At 36.3% G+C, this 20,488-nt stretch overlaps 2 protein-coding genes across 7 annotated transcripts in view; one reads left to right on the plus strand and one right to left on the minus strand.

Annotated features, from left to right (window-relative positions):
• The first annotated feature begins 770 nt into the window (after positions 1–770).
• The window catches only part of LOC106875680 (membrane-associated tyrosine- and threonine-specific cdc2-inhibitory kinase), a 37,495-nt gene continuing 17,777 nt past the window's right edge, over positions 771–20,488 (plus strand). The window contains exons 1-11 of one of the 6 annotated variants that reach the window (XM_014923925.2): positions 771–789; positions 4,137–4,213; positions 8,758–8,887; positions 9,960–10,057; positions 12,900–12,982; positions 13,790–13,915; positions 15,160–15,235; positions 15,843–15,965; positions 16,184–16,278; positions 18,004–18,110; positions 18,871–18,974. In XM_014923925.2, the coding sequence (XP_014779411.1) occupies positions 4,145–4,213; positions 8,758–8,887; positions 9,960–10,057; positions 12,900–12,982; positions 13,790–13,915; positions 15,160–15,235; positions 15,843–15,965; positions 16,184–16,278; positions 18,004–18,110; positions 18,871–18,974 (1,011 nt within the window). In that variant the 5' untranslated portion in view covers positions 771–789; positions 4,137–4,144. Of the gene's footprint in view, positions 790–3,233; positions 3,385–3,420; positions 4,214–8,757; positions 8,888–9,959; positions 10,058–12,899; positions 12,983–13,789; positions 13,916–15,159; positions 15,236–15,842; positions 15,966–16,183; positions 16,279–18,003; positions 18,111–18,870; positions 18,975–20,488 lie in introns of those variants that run through there. The other 5 variants (XM_014923924.2, XM_014923923.2, XR_008264435.1 and 2 more) reach the window with 5 other exon arrangements.
• Positions 1,913–3,167, minus strand: LOC106875679 (2-oxoglutarate and iron-dependent oxygenase domain-containing protein 2). The gene has a single exon (XM_014923921.2). It carries the CDS (start codon positions 3,040–3,042, stop codon positions 2,008–2,010), a length of 1,035 nt encoding a protein of 344 aa, XP_014779407.2. The 5' UTR covers positions 3,043–3,167; the 3' UTR covers positions 1,913–2,007.

The following is a 20,488-nucleotide window of genomic DNA, read 5'->3' on the forward strand; positions in this document are numbered from 1 at the left end:
CCTGAGATACTTGGAGGACTTCATGTGCATACTCAAGATCCTATAACTAAAACATGGATCCCAGCACAAGTTGTCAGTAGAGCTGAAACTCCAAGATCATACATTATAGAAACTGAATCTGGTAGGCAGCTGAGACGTAACAGGGCCCACATCCGCCCAAGGCTATCGAGGATAACATGCGCAACACCTGCAGCATCAGTGACAACACCAACAAGAACCACAACACCCACAGCAGATGACAGCACAAACAGAATCCGTGTTTCCACAGAATCATCACCCCAACGGGCACCAACCACCCATCAACAGCCCAACGACACACCTCAGACACCAGTGCAGAGCACAAGATCCACCAGATGGAGACTGAACATTTTACCACCGATTCGATACCGTTAAAAGAAGAAAAAAAAACCAAAAAACTATTTCTTCTAGATCAGGAAGCAGAAAACTATGTGTGTGGGCAGAATAATCTCACGGTTTCTGCTGCAGGATTGCCACCCTTGCGCTGACAAGCCATTAGTGTAAGGGAGATTACTTCTATTTTTTCATTGCCAAAATATCCTTTTTGTTTTTATCAAGAAGGGATGTTACACGTTCATATTTATGTGTATGCGTAGGTATACGTATATAGGAATACACCCCCACTAGAAGTACTATTTTGTTAAGCGCATCTACTAGGCAGTATGAACTGTGTCTAAGGCAGATACGCACAGTGTGTATCACTCCGCTATATATATACTGTTTGTAAACATGCCAAATAAATAAACAGGAAGAATCATAATGGTGCCTTCAGTGAGTTGTTTTATTATCCCAACACGAACCAAAAGAATACATAACAAATATATATAATATTGTTACAATATATATAAAAGAATACATAATATATATATATATATATATATATATATATATAAGCTTATGTATATATTTATATTATCTCAGTTTTAAAAAAACCATGACAATGTAAATATGTTAATAGTTACCATGGGTAGCAAAAATTACACAAAAAAAACAGGATATCACACCCGTTTTATAGGTAGAGATACCAAGTTAAAGTGATGCATTTTGAGTAGATATGAATAATAACAATAAATGGAGCAAAACGCATATAAATAAAAATTCCTTTAACTTTTATTTATATGCGTTCTGCTCCATTCATTGTTATTATTCCTGAGGTGAATAGTGTAAGGTTTACCAAATTCAGCTTTACTTCCAGGGTTGATAAAATAAAATATGTCCTATATCGGACTGAAATAGCCAGCTATACCCTCATCCAAATTTGAGGTAATGTGAAGAATCCACTGAAGTGGATATATAGCCAAACATATCCAACGCTATAAAAATTAAAATAAAAACGGTGGAATTTTGGTTTAAGCACTCCAAATAACCACTCATAACTTTATTTTTTGGAACTTTCAGAAAAAAAATATTTGCGAAATTGTGTTCTACACACGGGAATTCATATAAATATGCAAAAAAAAAAAAAAAATCGTGATTTAAGGGCGATTTAGCTGTTATTTTTAGCACATCTCACGACCACAAAATAAACACTATTGCTGCTGAATTATGTTCCTATAAAGGAAACATTAAGAATATTCCGTAAAATAGAGAACGATAAAATTTTTATTTTCAAAGGGAGATTAAGAAAAACAAAGCGATAGTAACTTTTACATAAAGAAAAAAAATTAAAATCACACAAAATTAAATCTTTAATATAAAGTTTGTGGAAATATCGCAATAATTTTGTTGAGAAATTTCAAATTAACAAAAAACATTTGAGATGAAAATGAATTAAAATAGGAATTGAAATTAAGTAGAAAACTAAAAACAAATGAGAAACGGACGGAAGTGTTTCCGAAAAAAGTTAATAAAACAGCTCTTTTTGTTTATTTGAAATAAAATTTTAAATAGCAGATTTTTTTCGATTCTAAAAAAATATTTTATTAGATTTAAATTTGAATGCAATATTGAAAAATAAAATCGATAATACCCAACAGGTTAATGCTCGCTTTATATAACGCAAACATCAACAAACCGTGGATTGTCTTGTCTTTCATCATGCACCGTGAAGCCTTGACCATTCCCTCCAGTTGTGTCTTTTTCTAACTGAGGGACACTAAGACACATTGGGCACAAATGATTCCTGATAGATGATGATCTCATCCACATAACCAAATTATGTCGGGTTCCAGATTCAATGGGAAGTGCTTCGTGCATCTGGCGACCTCGATGAAGGATTCCATATCTTGGTGTGTTAGGATAGTGAAAAGTTGACGTTTCATACATTTCTGTGTTAAGTCCGCGGAAGTTCAAGCCACCCGCACTAAATTCTTTACCAAGGCAAACATTCAGTGTTATTTCAGCATTGTCATAATGAGCACCAAGATTTCTATCTTGCCCGCAAGCATACTTCACAGTAAAAACTCTATGAGAATCAAGACTACCACCTCCAAAATCGGGAAACAAGTAGCGTGTAATCCATGATAAATAATTAATTCTTAAAGGCTCCAGCAACTCCTTATCGAAACCTAATTCATCGAGCAGGCAACCGTTATTGTTCATTGTATTTGGTCGGCCTTTCGGTAAATCACTTCTTTCAAAATTTTCCAGTTCTCGGATGAACATGTCGCAAAACTCTTGCGTAAAAACAGGAAATGCATAGAGACGAAACGATTTATGTATAGTGATAGATTTTTTAACATCATCATTCATTCCTGCGTTCTTGCATAAGTAAACCAAATGCAAGAATTTTGGATCCAAATATGATTCTTTCAGAAAATAAATGCTTGGATGCAATGGTCTGTATCTGGATGAGATCAGTTGACGTCGATGTAAAGCATTTTTACATATATCACGCCTTCTTTGTATTTCATCTTTTATCTCTTTAAATATTGATTCAAATTGTTCTTTAGAATTGCAACCCTTTTGTCGAAGTGTTTCACCGTAAAGAGTTTTAAACGAAGATTCATCTTTGAAAGTAACGTGCATCCCATATTTTCTTAGAAATATGTTACGGCTGTAGAAGCATGCACAATTGTAAAACATGATTAAATTCGAAATAACTGATCAATAGTTTTGTTTGGTATACATCATAAAAATAAAAACTGATTAAAGAAAAAAATATATACGCCTATAAAGCGCCAGGTTTGCAGGAATAATAAATAACAGATAACAAATCAGTGACGTCACTGTAGCATATTTATGACGTATGACAATAATAGTTGCGTGTGAAAAGTAAGGAATAAAACAATGTCAACTTGGAAGAGTATCAGAAAGTTCTAGGCATAAAATGTAGAGATAACTAAGGATTGAGTAGTAAGGTAGAAATTAAATTAAAAATGACTGATCTCCCCATAACACACCACGTGTTGCATGAGATTGGAAACTGTTAGTATTTTCAACTTTGTCAACAGTAACAAATAACGATATTACAGTGGTAGTAAAGTATAGGTTTACAGAGAAAAAACATATCGCTTTTATCCCATCCCCACCCGACAGGCTCAACTTGTCAATATTTCAAATGGAACAGAAGCTTCCAAAATAAAACAAAAAAACAAATATTGATTAAACTTGAAAAATACAATTTTATTATTGTGTATGAGTTAAAACATAAATAACCCATTTATAACTAACAATAATCGGTTGACTAAGAAACTAAAAGTACCTTAGTTAAAAACTATGAAATAAACAAACAAACGCCATCAATACATTCAAACGAGTTAAATGCCGAAGTATTAGCCAACTGTCATTTCTAACGCATGTTTCGATTTGTCAATTTGAATGCTAAGCTAGATTGAAAATTTCTCTTCGTAAATATTGTAGGAGGCAATTAAAACTATTACGATGATAAATATTATGCATTTATGCATTCTAATATTGTTAGAAGAATAAATTGTTTAGAGTGTGAGAGCTATGCTTTATTCAATTTAACTATAAATTATAAAAGATTTGACAAATAAGCCAGCAACAGCCATAAGAATATTGACCAATCAGTGCGCTGCTTTCTAAAAACAAAAATTAGCGCGAATTAAATAAGTCGTGTGTGAGTGAGAACTTGTTGTTGAATATCTTCACCAACAAGTTGAAATATACATATATAAATATATATCTTTCTCTTCGTTTATTTTGATTAACTACAGTTACTTAAATGGCATTTTCAAGTCCTAGACCGACACCAAAGTTCTTCACAGAAACTGCAACATTTAGTACAAAGAAAGTAAGTAAATTTTGTGTTAACAGTTGCCATGTGTATTTAAAGTTGGCTCCTTTCATTCTGTTTTTGCTTTATATTGTATTCGTTAGTTGTTCATACTTGTATTTTATTTTCACATGACGCGGGTCGGAGTGAGGTAATATTTCTGTTTCGTTATCTAAATTTATTGTAAATATTTTAAACGTGTTAATTGTTTTCGCCCCGTTGAAAGTCCTTAACAAACTCCGCCTTCATTTTAGTCAAGTCTGTCAGGCCCACCTTATTTATCATTTTTTGTTTATTTCTACTCAACGCTGTCAGTTTATATTAATTGCTTTTCTTAGTTCTTTTGATCTTAACGTTTGCTAACGGCATCCACCCACAAAAATGTTTATTCTACTTTATTCTCCTCATTCTCATCCTGTCTTATTTATTACAAAAAAAAAATGAACATTTTCAAATTCTATGTTATATAACAAAACTTATTTGGATGAAGATAAGAGTCTACACAATTAACTTTCCTCCAATTAGTTTTATCCATCGTGTATGTATTGGTTTGTGGCCCTTCTATAGTTGATAAACTGGGATTTCCGTATCTAATATTTGATTTTGATAATGTGCATATTGCAACTGTTGCTTTGTATATCCACATCAGCTTATATTTCTTCAGTTAAGTTGACATCCAGTTTGAGCTTTAATGAGGAGGCTGGTCATAATATATTTGTAGAAAAGAAAGGAGATTGATTAAATGCTTAAGAAACTCTTACTATTTACTATAGAGAAAAAGTGTTTTGATTAATGAAATTTCATGTCTAATTGTAAAGGAATGTTTCCGCCTTTTTTTTTTTTTTAAACCTTTAGAATAAATATTATGATGTTAGGTTCCTACATATTCTGTCATTCTCCGAACTCAGGCTCTTGGAAAGTAGTGTCTGCTAACGCTTAATTAGTCTCCACAAGTTTACGATTTAAATTTTTTGAATTTTGTTAAAAAGTTCTATAAAGTTATAAACAAACTTTAAAAGAGGTTATTTCTCCAAAATCTAACCAATATTGACCTTGGCCTTGCTCAGATATTAATTTCAGTTTCTGAAAGATTGACTGAATCGGATTAATGGGAAAGAAGGAAAAAAACTGCATTTGAGAATTAATCTTGGATTCTTGAAAAGTGTAGAGAAACTTTTTGACACTTCAAAGTAGGTGTGGTTCCCGCCTTCATAGAGTTGTACTGCTGGTGGAGTAACTTTTTTTTTTTTTTTTTTTTTTAGCTTTGTTAAATCTTAATTTGTGACACCCACAATTCTTCTTGCCACCATTTACCCCTTGTTTCATGACACCGATGAGTTTACATTAACTGCTTGTAACCAACGAGGGAACGTCTAGGCGGTCACTTGACCTGGTAGAAATAGCAACCAAATCTGCTTTGAATCGCATCAAAATATGAAAGTGTAGATTGTAAAAATGTGTGAATAGTGCATATGAAAAAGATGGGACAGTCGTGGTTGGAATGCCTCAGTAGTTTACTCGATTAGAGTTGAGCATTAAGTCTGCAGACGACATTTGGAAGATGCGGATTACCAGTCATTGTATTACAGTTAAAGAGGATCAAAAGAAATATTTCTGTAAACTATAAAAATTAAGTTGCGTATCTTTTTCCATTTACCTCAATAGTGAGGTGGAAATTTTCTTCAGCGTCCACAACAATGCTAATTTCGTTGTGAATACAACGCAACAGCGTTTAACCTTCCTCCTTAAGATGCTGAATTCCCTTCCGATACTAGTTGAAACATTTGAGTTTCATTTTCCTAATTCCTACAAGAAAAACAAAACCCCCGACTCTTGATTAGTGATTAATGACATGATTTGTTTACCCAAGTACATCATGTTCGTGGTTTCTACAGTACTACTCTTGATTTTTACAATGGCACAAGACAAAATTTGTAAAGAAGAGTAAAGTCGATCCAGCCTGTCTTTATCGTCCACAAAGGAAAAGACGAATTCGGAGGGTTAATATATAGATCCGCACCCGGTAGAAAAATTGAAAAAAAAATAGTGTAGTAGTTGAAGTGCACCGTATATTGAACAAATATGAAGGAAAAAATGCGCGCTGCGAAAGGGGGTGGGGTGGGGAGAGGGCTCGGAAAATTCACACAACCCGAGCACTAAATCTCAACGTCCGGTCACAGGAGTGAAACAAAAATCATGTAATACTTCTAATGCAATGTATATTGAACAAATATGAAGGAAAAAATGCGCGCTGGCAAACGGTGGGTGGGTGGGGAGAGGGCTCGGAAAATTCACACGGTCAGCCCTGCACAACCCGAGCGCTGAATCTCAACGTCCGGTCACAGGAGTGAAACAAAAATCATGTAATCTGTTATTTGATCTGATTATTGGCACAAGCATCAATTCCTTTTAATTAGCACTAAATCAGGATGGTATCTTGCACTGGCTGTACTTTAACTTTATTTGGTTGCGTGGAGTTCGTTGGAACATATCATTTTTGGTTTTGTTTGTGATAGAAAATATACAAGAGATGTCATCATGACAAACGTTAGCCAATTCAATGCAAGCTGTTTTCTTAATCCTATTTGGATTCAGATTCGCACTTGTTTTCGTACATTTGTTACTGTAACGCTGTTTACTCGACTTCAAATGAGCTCTGGCCGAGTGGACCTATTCTTTTTTATATTTTGTCTCATTCCAAGTACAGTTTACACTCATACCACATTTTTCATAGTGTTCCACTTATCTAAGATGGTAAGATGTGATTTGAAAGAAACCCAGCTGGCACTTCTAGCAGGTAGTAAAATTGCTATGTGAAGGCAGTCAGCGATGAAGCTTTTATATTGTCCCTTGATTTGCTTGAAACAATAGCTAAATCTCAATAGCTCAATCTCTCTAAAAATAGATTGCTGTTTTTAGATTTTCATTTTGGTTAAGATCCAAATTTATTGATGAAAATATTTTTGGATAAAAATCTAAAACAAAATTAAACATGAAACCCTGACCGTGATTCACTTATTTACATGCGTTAAAGATCAAAATAATTATTTCTCGTTTATTTGACGGGCGTGGCTGTATGGTAAGAAGTTTGCTTCCCAGCCACTTCGTTCAAGGTTCTGTTTCACTGCTTGGCGCTTTGGCAAGTGTCTTCTATGGGGCCGAGCCGACCAAAACCTTGTGAGTGAATTTAGTAGATAGAAACTGAAAGAAGCCTGGTGTGTGTGTTCATGTCTCCTTGCCTTGACTTCAAGTGGTAACTGTAAACAAGTGTCACCATCAAGCAACTGGTGTCCTTTGTTTCCAATCTTCTGTGAAAACACGTCTGGTCAGGAGCAGATGTTACCTTACTTGGAAACAAGGTGAGGGTTGGCAATGAGAAGGCCATCTGACTGTAGAAAATCTTCACTATAAATTCTGTCCAACCAAGCATGGAAAAGTGGACGTTGAACTTATTATGATGGCATAAATCTGAAAATGTTATTACTTGTTGAAAACTCTTTGGATACTCTATATTTTCCCCCTCTGTATTGTACAATTAGATACCATCATGATGTTTTTCAGTTTTAATATTGTAGTATGTTTACATTAAGTGGTCTAGAGCAGTGGTGGTCCGCAGACAGGTGCCAGTCCACGAGCCATCAGCTACTGGTATGCGGCGAATTTCCAGAAAAGACAAACCTTATAAAATACTTATGTAATATTGTATTATTTGTTTACAAAATAAATATAAGATTAAAAAATTGTCAGCTTTTATGTTCATTATATATATTTGTTTCCAGTATAAATTAATATTACTAAGAAATATTAGCAGTCCCTGGAACATTGGGAAAAAAAAAAATTGCTGGTATGCCACATCAGATAGTTTGAGAAGCACTGGTCTAGAGGATATTTTGAATTAGTTTTCTATAAATGTAATTTTTTTTTTTTTTTAAGGACAGTTGATTCAAAATCTTTTAGAATTCATTGTCATTAATACGAATTTTTTTCATGATTATGTGTAATTATTTTACTGACTTTGGTGTGGTTAAATGGAAAGTTAATTCTTATGGGATGCTGAGAAAATTCTAACTAACAGTATTAATTTCCCATTTGGTTCTAAATGAGAGCTAGTTCATTAGATTTTTTGGTTAGCCTGTTAGCAGAAGATAATTAACTCTCAAAAGCTCAATCACTTGTGTTAGCAGTGTGGACACTAATTGTTTACCATTTAAATTACCTTATCCAAAGAAGTCCATATCAATTTGTTTAACTTCCTTTAATATAAACAATTCTATAGAAATCGAGCCAATGGAGGAACCTCTGTGCAGTTGTTTGACTGGCTAGAAATAAAAACCACTTCTTCAAATCACTCTCTCCCTTAACGGTTACATTCAACAATAATATGCAATAAGATTGGCTGGTTGCAGCTAAAATTCTTTTTAGCATGAGGATGATGAGACGAAGCAACAACAATCTTTATGAATTTTTTTGTGTCAGAATTAACATTTAAGTAAACCTACAATTAATTCAAGTTTCTGCTGTTAGTATCTCTGTGTAACTATTTATTGCAATGCTTGTTGCAGGCTAGGGGTACACCTCGTGATTCATTGCCACCAAAACCTCCTGTGAAGAGTGCACCTCCATTCAGCCGAATATTTGCCCTTCGTTTGCAACAGAAAGCATTACCTGTATCATTCCATAAAACAAACAACAGTATCCTTTTGATGTTTGCAGAAATTGTAGTTTTGTATGTGAGAACGTTTCAAAAGTCATTTTTCAACATCTGTAATACTAATGTAATAATATTACATACAATGTTTAGTTGTGCAAAGCTGTTTAGCATCTATAATCTAGAAATGTATATTGTGGCTAGTTGTACACATGTTAACTGTTTAGTAGCTATAATACTGTTATTTCATATATTTTAGTTGTATGAATATTATATTTCTTTCGTATGTTCTGCTCTGTTTTTTATAAACTTTATCCTTTAAATTGAATACCTACAATTCTAACTTCAATTGTCATGTGTCAAATTAATCCTTGCATGAAGAACTAGTTTCTGTCTACAAATAAACAGTGACCAGTTCTATTATTAGCATACATGTGAAATTCGTCAGTGGATATTAAGACTATATACTAATAGGTCATGAGTTTGAATCTGTATCTATGGATAGAACAGCTTGTTCCAATTCTCAGCCAAAGGGACTGGATCATCTGGCAGTGTTGCTTGTAAATGATAGATTTGTAAACTTTCCGGGGGGAAGTGTTTTTCATCTGCTTCATGCTGTGAAATTGGAGTTAAGCACTTGATCCATAAAAACCCCTTTGGTCTCTCGAGATATTTTTGTTTTAGGAGAGCAGTGCAGTTGTAGTGTACAAGTAGAAGACTGAGCTGATGCACATGATCCAAGTAGGAGAAACCTGCAAAAGAAATAGGAAGTAGTAGTGAAAAGGGATCTCAGGAGGCCAATGCAGCTTGTAGGGATACTGTGTTGGAGAAGAGCCATGTACACATAGAAAAACATGTGAAACATGGATAATAACAATAAATATTACGACACAGACAATCATGATTCCTGGGATACAGCATCGTCATTTTTATTCCTTTCTCCCCTTTTTTTTTGGTACTTACAGGCACTCAAGCAGTCCCTGAAAATATACCAATTCATTTTCGTTTATTTTTTGCTTATTTACTAGTTTGTTGAGAAAAATGCAGCTCTTACTACATATGGCTGTTTGTATCTTTCACATAATGTTTCAAGAACTGATTCCTTATCTTGTCTATCTTTACTAAATCCAAACTATGATGAACATAACAAGGAACCTTACTTCAATCAGTGCTTTGAGGTGGTCTCAAAGATTGGAGCTGGTTCATTTGGAGAGGTTAGTATTTTTACTTTACAGTAAAGCAAGAAAATTTGGGCATAAGAGGCATCAGATGTAGTGTGCACAAGAGAAGCCTGCCTTCGTATGGTCATGTGTATGGATGAAAACAGGTGCATATCATCATCATCATCCATCATTTTGAATTTGGGTTTTGTCCCTGTTAATGGGGGTGGCTGGATCTACCTCAATGCCATAGCAACCGCCCTTACACCACCTTGTCTGGTTTTGGGTGTCTTCCCTTCTTAAGCCAGTCCTCCCAATCTCCTCCTCCACCTGTTCCCTCCACATTTTCCTCGGTCTATCTTGCTTTTGCTGTCCATTTACCTCATACTCTAGCATCCTCTTCAGAACATGCTCCTCATCCCTCCTCAACACATACCCATACCACTGCACTCCGTTCCACTGATTCCTCCAACCCCAGCATCCCCATCAAGTCCTCAGTCCTCCTCTTATCAAACAGCCTCATGCCACACATTTCTCTCACCATTGCTCTGTCCTCAAAATTGCCATCTCTCTCTCTCTCTCTCTCTCTCCCTCAAACACCATGTCTCACTCCCATACAACATTACAGCTCTCACACCACTCCTACAGACCTTTCCTTTCGTCTTCAATGAGAACCAGTTCCCATATGACTATGCTCAACATTCCCTGAACTTCATCCAGCCAAGTCTTGCTCTTGCTGTCACAGCTGCTTTATATCCACCACTTAAATCCACCCTATTTCCCAAATAACAAAACCCTCTCACCATCTCCACCTCATTGCATAGTGTTTCCCGCTCCTTTCTCACGTCTTCCACAAATAAACTCTCTTGCCAGTCTTGGGGTCACCGTCTTCATTTTCGTACATCTACCATGAATCCATTTCTCATCTCGTACACAACGCATTTACCATTACCCTTCTCCCACATACACCACAATGATCCACCTTACTTACACTTCTCCTTCCAATCCACTCACCATCACCTTTGTCTTCCTGGGGTTTACCTTCAAACCCTTGCTTTCAAACGCCTCCTTTCATTTCCAAAACTTCTTCCTCAATCCCTCCATCATCTCACTCATCAAAACAAGGTCATCTGCATACAGTATTTCCATTAGCAATCCCTCTCTTGCACTCTCTGTCACCATGTCAACCACTATTGCAAACAATAATGGTTACAACACAGATCCCTGATGCACACCAACTTTCACCACCAACTCTTCCAACAGCTCTGATCCAATTCTCACTCTTGTCTTTACCTCCTCAAACAAACTCGTCACTGCTCTCACTGTTACCTCTAGTACACCTCTCTTCCTCAGTGCCCACTCAGTTGCCTTCCTTGGAACCCTAATCTGTACAATGAATACTGCATCTATTGTCCCCCTTCCTAGCATAAAACCAAATTGCATCTCATCCACATCCACCCCTTTCCGAATTTTCCTCTCCAACACCCTTTCCAATTACCTTCATTGCATGATCCAATAACTTCAGTCCTCTATACACCTCACAACTCATCGCATCCCCCTTCCCCTTGAAGATCAGTACCACCACACTTAGTGCCTTATCATCTGGCATTCTTCTTCCATCCAGCATCCCCTGGCAGAGCTCCATCATCACAATAATCCCTGTCAGTTATCATTTCCACACTTACTTCTGATGGACCAGCTGCCTTTCCTATTTTCATTTCCTTCATTGCTTCCACTACTTCTTCCCAACTAACCCTCTTCACTGGCCCCTTCACCACAGTAACTTCTACCCTCTGATCCCATTCATTCTCCTCATTCATAATTCCCTCCATATGCTCCTTCCAAACTCTTTCCCTGTCCTTCTCACTAAAATTCAACCTTCCATCACCCCACCTCATGCATCTTCCTCCCTCAACATCTCTTCCATCATTTTTCATTGATTTAATAAACCTAAACGCTATCTGTGTTCTCATCCAGCCTGCTCAACCTCTCCTCAGCCTACTTCCTCATAGATATCACAACCACCCTCTTTGCATGATTCTTTATGTCATTATACCTGGCTTTCATTTGCTCAGTCCTATTATTACATAAAGCTTTGTGCACCTCCTCCTTCCTCACTATCGCATCCTTCACCTCCTTGTTCTACCACCATGTATCTCTTCGATCTCTCCTACCCTTCGTCCATCCACACACTTTGTCACATGCCTTTAGTACCCTTTCTTTAAAAGACTTCCACAAATCCAGTGCATCAGTGCTTACCAACTCCCCAACTCTCTCCTCAAACCTTGCTCTTGTTTCTTCCTTCAATTTCCACACCTTTCTCATCTCAATCGTACCCTTTCTTTTAACGCTTTTTAACTTTCCTTTTATCTGAGTCAGCAACGACCAACCTGTACTGCAACTCTCCTGGTATTGCCTTCACATTTCTTAGATATTTTCTGTTTTTCCTACCAACCAACACGAAATCACTCTCTATCTTATCTCCTTCACAGAAAGCCACCTTTTCTCTGTGTTCATAAACTGCGTATTGGCCACACACAACTCTTTCTCATTACAAAACTCCAACAGCATTCTCCCTTCCAAACTTCTCTCCTCAATTCCATTTCCCAACATGTCCATTTTTTTTTGGGGGGGGGGCAGTTGATTAGATCGACCCAGTACACAACTGATACTTAATTTATTGACCCTAAAAGGACAAAAGGCAGAGTCGACCTCGGCAGAATTTGAACTCAGAATGTAAAAACAGACGGTCATAATATACAAACATTTCTCATGGCACCAGTACACTGTTTACAGATGCTTACAATTTTTTATGTTTTCCGTGAATTTTTCACAGGTCCAGCTACTGTAAATGATGATGATGATGATGAAATTCTCTTACTGCTCTACTTCTCAGGTGTACAAAGTTCGGAGCAAAGCAGATGGTCAATACTATGCTGTTAAAAAGTCTAGAGAAGCATTTCGTGGAGAATCAGATCGGTAAGTTGCTCTTCATTACTGGAAGAACTTGCTCACCATTGTTTCTTCTCTCCATCTCTCTCAGTTGTTACTAACAACAGTCTCTGTTTCTCTGAATTTGCTTCTTATAAAATACACATGTAATTAATCGTATTTGATGAATCTTCATTCTCCTGCCATTACATTGTCTCACTGCTTAGATTCCTATAGTAAATGAATGTTGCAGTCTTTTTTTTACCCCAAACACCTTCATCTGGAACTGCTTTTAGTTCATATTCTCCACCCCATTCAGCTTATTCTCTCTACAAATAATAAGTTATGGTTATCACCCCAATGTCCTGAAACTGATCAGTAATAACATCTAGGTTTCAGAGGGATAACTTACATCTTAAGGCTTGGAGATTAAAACCTAGCTGTAGATTTTATTACACTATGTATTGTTAGGATAATAAATTTCATTGTTGTTGTGCTTCCGAATGCCAACTAATTTAATATGATGTAGAACTAGTTATTGTTCAATCAGGCAATTCAAGCATATGTGACCCAGGATCACATTCTAGTGGAAGTAGTAAAATTTGGACATGGTCACACGTCAAAAACATTAATCATACATGAATAATGTTTAATGCTTACTTTCTAAATGTTTTACAACATAGAGGTTGGCCTTAACAGTTTCTGCTTGGTTAATGTTATTGTTTGATACTATCTAGCTTTAATTATCTTAATTTATAATACAGACTGGTTTATCCAAATCTTTCGATTAATCTTATCCATAATACAATTCAAGAATGGTTTTTTTAAAAAGTTTTCTATGTTCCCTCCCTTCAGGAAAAGAAAACTAGAAGAAGTGGCCAAACATGAGAAGCTACGCCACCATCCAAACTGTGTGAAGTTTTGTCAAGCCTGGGAAGAAATGGGCAGGCTGTACATGCAGATCGAACTATGCAAAACAAGGTATGCTTGCATCATATTTCTTTTTTCTAATTCTGCTATTCTATATTGAAAGAGTTCTAATAAATGTAGAACAAGTGACTAACCACCTATGCTGTTTAAACTCCTGGAAAAGGCATGAAAACCACCACATTCTAGTTGATTCTTTTCCAAAAAATATAAGGCCTTTGTACTTAATCAGGAAGGAAGCAGCATGTCAATAAAATTAATGCTAGAGTTAAAAAGCTATATCGGGTTACATAGTCAGTATCTTCTAAGTTTATGTCTGGCTATGATTGGATTCAGCTGTGACCATCAGTCATGCTATATGCATGTTTAGGTGTTTTGGGAATATGGAATAAAATGCACTGAAGCTGCTTAGATTGTCATAATAACTGAACAGTACTAAATAGTGTATGCTGTATATTATCTCAGGAAGTGTTAATTGTTGTTTAACTGCAAGTAATTTCAGTTCTGATCAAGTACATTGATAGTCAAAGGCATTCCAACCATAACCATCCTCTTTGTTTACAATGTCCAGTGTATCTTATTTAAGACAGTAGGGTTTGATTTGAGGTGAATTTGACTAATTTCAGCATGTTGATTGTCTCCCGTATTAGGTTGAGTAACTGGATTTATGTGTTGTGCCTAACTACTTGGTTATTTACTTCCATAACTATGTATGAAGAGCAACTGGTAGCACTGTGTTACTATGATAAAGAATCAAATTTAATATTCTTTGAAATACATATTAACATAGAAAAGTAGATATAAAATGACATTAATTGGGTTTCATTGATCATTGTGTAATTATTATCTGTGATTTCTGATAATTCTTAGTGTATGCAGACAAAAGAATATGGATTTCTTACCTTGGCACAAAGCCATAAAATGAGTCAACTGATCTGATCTCAATACATCACTGGTACTTATCAACTCTAAAATGAATCAATGGAGATGACTTGTGGTGACTCAACCTACTAGAAATAACAGCCAGATATCTCTCAAATCACTGATTCCTGAGAAAGAGCATGTTTGATATGGATGTATAGAAAATAGACAGGATTGACAAATCTGGAGCACCTTTAATTATAAGTTTGCTTGTTTGGGGCCAACTTGGGATTGAACAGTATCAACTGCCTCAAAGTGATAAAACACAAAATTGACCATGTCAAGATTTGAACTTGGAATGCAGAGCTTGTAAAATGTTGCTTAAATTTAGGTGAAATTAAAGTTGTTGATTGTAATAACATTTTATTTCTTTGTAGCCTCTATGATTTTGCTGAGAAAAATCACAATATTTCTGAAACATTGATATGGAAATTCCTTGTAGATTTATTAATGGTAAGGGACAAGTTGCTTTTTAACTGCTTTTGATTTTAAATCCTCTCTATCTACCTCTATCTCACTAACCTTTCATCATCTGCTACTGGATCATATCCTCCAATGTCCCCTCCGATATAACAAGACACCTGTTTCTGCCTCCCTGTCCCTTTGTCACACTCTAGCCTTTCATCCTCTGACACAAGTTCCCCTCCTCAAATACCCCTGCCCCTCTCATAATTCCATGTCTTGTGAGTCACTTGGTGGTCCTGCCTGTACTGGAGCCATGTTAAAAGCATCCACTTCATACTGTAAAGTTGTTGGCATTTGGAAGGGCATACATCTGTAAAAATCATGTCAAAATTAACCTTGCCTGTGCTAGTGCCATATAAAAAGCACTGAGTCCACTATGCAGAGTGGTTGGTGTTAGGAAGAGTATCCAGCCATAAAAACCCTGCCAAAACAGACAGTAGCCTAGGGTAGTTTTTTTACCTGGTCACTTCCTGTCAACTGTCCTACCCATGCATGCATGGAAGATGGATGTTAAATGATGTGTGTAAAAAACACATACTTCGATTTTTACATGCCAAAACCTTCCATTATCCTTTGAACCTTTCTGTTTATTTAGGCTTTGAAGCATCTTCATGTTCATAACTTGGTCCACATGGATATAAAATCAGAAAACATTTTCTTATCGTTTGATGACATCTGTAAACTTGGTGATTTTGGTCTTGTTCTTGACGTTAGCAAGGTAGGTCTTCTTTTTAGTAAACATTTCTATTGCCTCCCTTCTTTCAATGATGATTTAAATTTACTTGTTTGACCTAATTGATGCTCACCCTCTTTTCATTCTCAGATTCTCACTTTTTCTGGTATCACTAAAAGGTAGAAAAGGTGGCTGGGTGACATCAGAAGTTGGGGGAATGTATGATGATGATGATAATCCCATGTTGTGTTCTATTTGAATAGGGTTATGACATATCTGATGCTCAAGAAGGTGACCCTCAATATTTAGCCCCTGAGTTGCTTGAAGGAAAGTTTGGTAAGCCTGCAGATATATTTAGGTGAATATTTTTTAGTGTCTTATTTTTCTTTTTTGTTTGTATTTCTGTTAATATTATTCTGTGGATGACTTTGAGTCTGTGATTGGAAAGGGAGAACTTTAAGGAATGTAAATAGAATTTTTGTGAGAATAAAAATGGTCTTGTGATTGAATTTTTTTCTTCCACTCAGGAATGGATCAAGTCCATGGGACCCTTCACTTTGTTTTCCTAGCTAATGAAATAATCATCAGTTTTGTATTACTGCTGCATATTTTAGCTGTGAACCATTCCAACTTTTGTAACTCTTATGTTGATGTAGCATGAATTTGCTAGAAGTAGTTCTAGCAAATATCTCTTAAGTGACAGCCTGCTCTCCTAAAAAGGAATGGGCACATTAGATAATGTATTCCTAGATGTTCAGGAAAAAGCCCCCCAAAAAGCAGTGTGGTTATGGCTATAATGCCATTGATTATAAGGCTGACTAAACAGCTTATGATTTGGTAACCATGTATTTCCTTCACAGCAACACACCTGTTTCTGTCCTCATTCTTCTCTCTCTCTCTCTCTCTCTCTAGCTGGGTAACCCTGTACCTCTCCTACATCAAAACACCTGTTTCTGTCTCTGTCTCACTATAACCTTTCATCATCTGACACAAGATCACCTCCACCAATGCCCCTCCCCTCCCCAAAATTCTTTGTCTTGCTTGCAAGTTACTTGGTAACCCTTCAGTACTGGTGTCACATAAAATGCATCTAGTCCACACTGTAAAGTGGTTGGCATTTGGAAGGGTATCCAGCTGTAAAAACCATGTCAAAACTGACCACATGAAAGGCACTCAGTCCACTCTACAGGGTGCTTGATGTTAGGAACGGCATCCAGCTGTAAAAACCCTGCAGGCTCCTGCTTGGCTGGCTACTGGCATTTAACATGGATGTTAGTCAAATACACATGCCACTAATATTCAAAGGAAAAGCATTGTTGTCACAGCTTCTCAATTCCTTTTCCTTGAAGTAGACACTAGGATCTTGTGTTTGATTGAAACATTATTGCATAAAATTTACTCTAAAGGTCCTGTTAAGTGAGCCACATAATGGTTCATTCTCCCATTGAAACAGTTTCTTTACATTGCTAAAACCTTTGGTCAGGTCTTGAATATCACACAATGCTCTTTCCTCTACATATGTAAGAAATCCAGATTCTACCAAACTGTGTGCAAGCACTACAGCTGACTAACTGAATGTGTTTTAACTTTCTTTTAGAAATCACATAACTGTTACAGAAGCTTTTCTTATTCAATCTGAAGCCAGCTATCTCTTTCAGGGGTAAGAAATGTAATATGGTATAGATAGATAAATAGATTGTTGTTGTTTAGCCATGGTTGAGTATTTTTCTTTTTTTTGTCAGCAAACTGTGCATGCAAGGTTACATTATTAGATAACTTAATCTTGCTCACTACATCTTTTTTTAAAAACAGTGGCATGTATTATGAAAATTTCACTACTATTTCTAGGTAGTCAGTCACCCACCAAGGCTCCTTTATAGCTACTGATGTGGATATTTTATTGCATTAAGTTTGGCACCTTCTTGTTTTTAGTTCTAATGTTGTAGGTATCACTGAAATATATACCAGTAATATATTGAATTTAATCAAATTGTTCTCAGTTTAGTTTAAAAAAAAAAAAAAAAAAAACAACAACCCAGTTGATTGAAAGTGTTTATGTTTACTTGTTTTATTTTTTTCGAAGTCTTGGTATGACCATTCTAGAACTATCTAGTGATCTAGATCTACCCAGAGGTGGTGAGGGTTGGCACATGCTGAGACATGGTCAAATTCCTGAAGAATTTCTTCAAGGTAAGCTCTGTGTGTGTGTGTGTGTGTGTGTGTGTGTACTGATATTGTATATGGAGGAAATTTAGGTTAGAAAGTGCTCTCCTTCATTAAATTCCTTAACAGTTAAGGGACAACCATGAAAATGGCATTTATGGATGATTTAAGAGATGGTATTTATCTTTGGTAGCTGGAAGTGATCTTGGATCTGTGGGAGTTCATCCACTCTGAGGACTATATCTCATATTTGTATGTTGTAAATATTTTTAGTCTTATCTAATTTCCTTGTAAACTCTTCATATTTTTTTGTAATGTTCCCTCTACTGTTACCTTATTGGCAAATGAAATTGTAAAGTTGAAGATAGTGAGCTAGCAGAATCATTACTGCACTTGACAGAATGCTTAACATTTTATGTGTCTTTACATTCTGAGTTCAAATTCTGCTGAGGTTGACTTTGCCTTTCATCCTTTTGGAGTTGATAAAAATAAGTACAAGTTGTGCATTGGGATCAATGTATTCTATCACCTTCCTCAAAATTTCAGGCCTTGTGCCTATAATAGAATTATTATTTTAGGGTTAATAAAATAGCAGATAGAAATCAGTACTCTAGTCATTACTTGACTGCTTCCTGCTCCAAGATTTCAGGCATTGTGGCTATGTAAGAAATTATTATTATACTTAGCACCATGAAAATGATTCCTTGACACTTCCTAGAAGAATCAAATTACTTTGTAATTTTTAAAATATTTTTTATGCTTTCATTTTTGTTTCTTTACCTTGTAGGTCGGTCCTTTGATCTGAAGTATGTGATTCGACAAATGCTGGATCCTGACCCAACTAGTCGACCAATAGTTGAACAACTTTTAGCTTTCCCTTGTGTCAGAAAAGTATGTATTGTATGTTTGCATTTGATTTTGTTGATAGCTAAATTTTTGTGTGGGAAAGATATTGTCAGTTGATTTCACCCGAGTTATTTTCTTACTGGTATTTAATTGATCTTTCATAAAAAAAAAGAATAAAACCTTAGCAGGTTATTAGTCAAAGAAATTGACCTGTACTTATTCTATTGGCCTCTTTTGCCAAACTGCTAAGTTACAAGGACATAAACACACCAACACCGGTTGTCAAGTGGTGAAGGGGAACAGACATTGACACACACACACACACATATATTTGGACAGGTGTCTTTTACTTTGATCTCCGGTCAACCATAGCCTTCTAAGTGGATGTGATAGACAGAAACTGAAAGAAGCTTGTATGTATATATATATATATATATATATATATAACTTATACTATTTTATATAGAGATTGTTAACAATTAACAATACTCGTAAACAGGCAAGAATCGAAGTGCTCAAATTGAGCTAAGTTCCAATTTATAATTTGAGTAGAGGCAATACGAGTGGAAAACTAGAGGAATATGACCTATTATCCAGCAGAATATCCAATATATATGCGTACTTTCTTCGACATTAATAGTGCAATATAAAGTTCGAATTAATAGAAATATTAAATGTCGAAGAAAGTACGAATATATATTGAATATTCTGCTGGATGGTCCTCTAGTGTTCCGCTTGTATTGCCTCCACTCAAATTTATCTATATATATATATATATATATAGCTGTAGAAACTCTGCCAAATCAGATTGGAGCCTGGTGTAGCCATCTGGTTTCACCAGTCCTCAGTCAAATCGTCCAACCCTTGCTAGCATGGGAAGCGGACGTTAAACTATGATGATGATGATGATGATGTATGATGAGCTTCTTTCAGTTGCTGTCTACCACATCCACTTAGAAGGCTATTGTTGACCGGTGATCAAAGTAGAAGACACTTGTCCAAAGTGCCACACAGTATGCTCCGATGGATGTGTAATGTCAGTGTGCATACTAGACAGAGTGTAAGTACCTTGAGAGAAAAGTTGAACTTACGAAGCATCAGTTGTGGTGTGCAAGAGAGACGATTGCACTGGTATGGTCATGTAGGGAGAATGGATGAGGATAGCTGTGTGAAAACGTGTCACACCCTAGCAGTTGAGGGAACCTGTGGAAGAAGTAGGCCCAGGAAGACCTGGGATGAGGTGGCGAGGTACGACCTTCGAACATTGGGCCTCACCGAGGCGATGACTTCTGACCGAGACCTTTGGAAATATGCTGTGCATGAGAAGACCCGGCAAGCCAAGTGAGACCTAAATCCAAGGCCTCTGCCAGGGGTGTAGTCAGCCCACTTATGCGTACCTTCCTCATTGGACACTAAACTCTGCTTGCAAAGACATGTTGAGGCAAGTGAAATTCAAATTGAACTAAATTCGATGACTGGCACCCATGCCAACTTCGTCTCTCATTGGAGACTAAACTCGGCTTGCGAAGATCTATTGGGGCAAGCGAAATCATAACGGC

This window comes from Octopus bimaculoides, chromosome 6 (genome assembly GCF_001194135.2).
Source record: "Octopus bimaculoides isolate UCB-OBI-ISO-001 chromosome 6, ASM119413v2, whole genome shotgun sequence".
Lineage (NCBI taxonomy): Eukaryota > Metazoa > Mollusca > Cephalopoda > Octopoda > Octopodidae > Octopus > Octopus bimaculoides.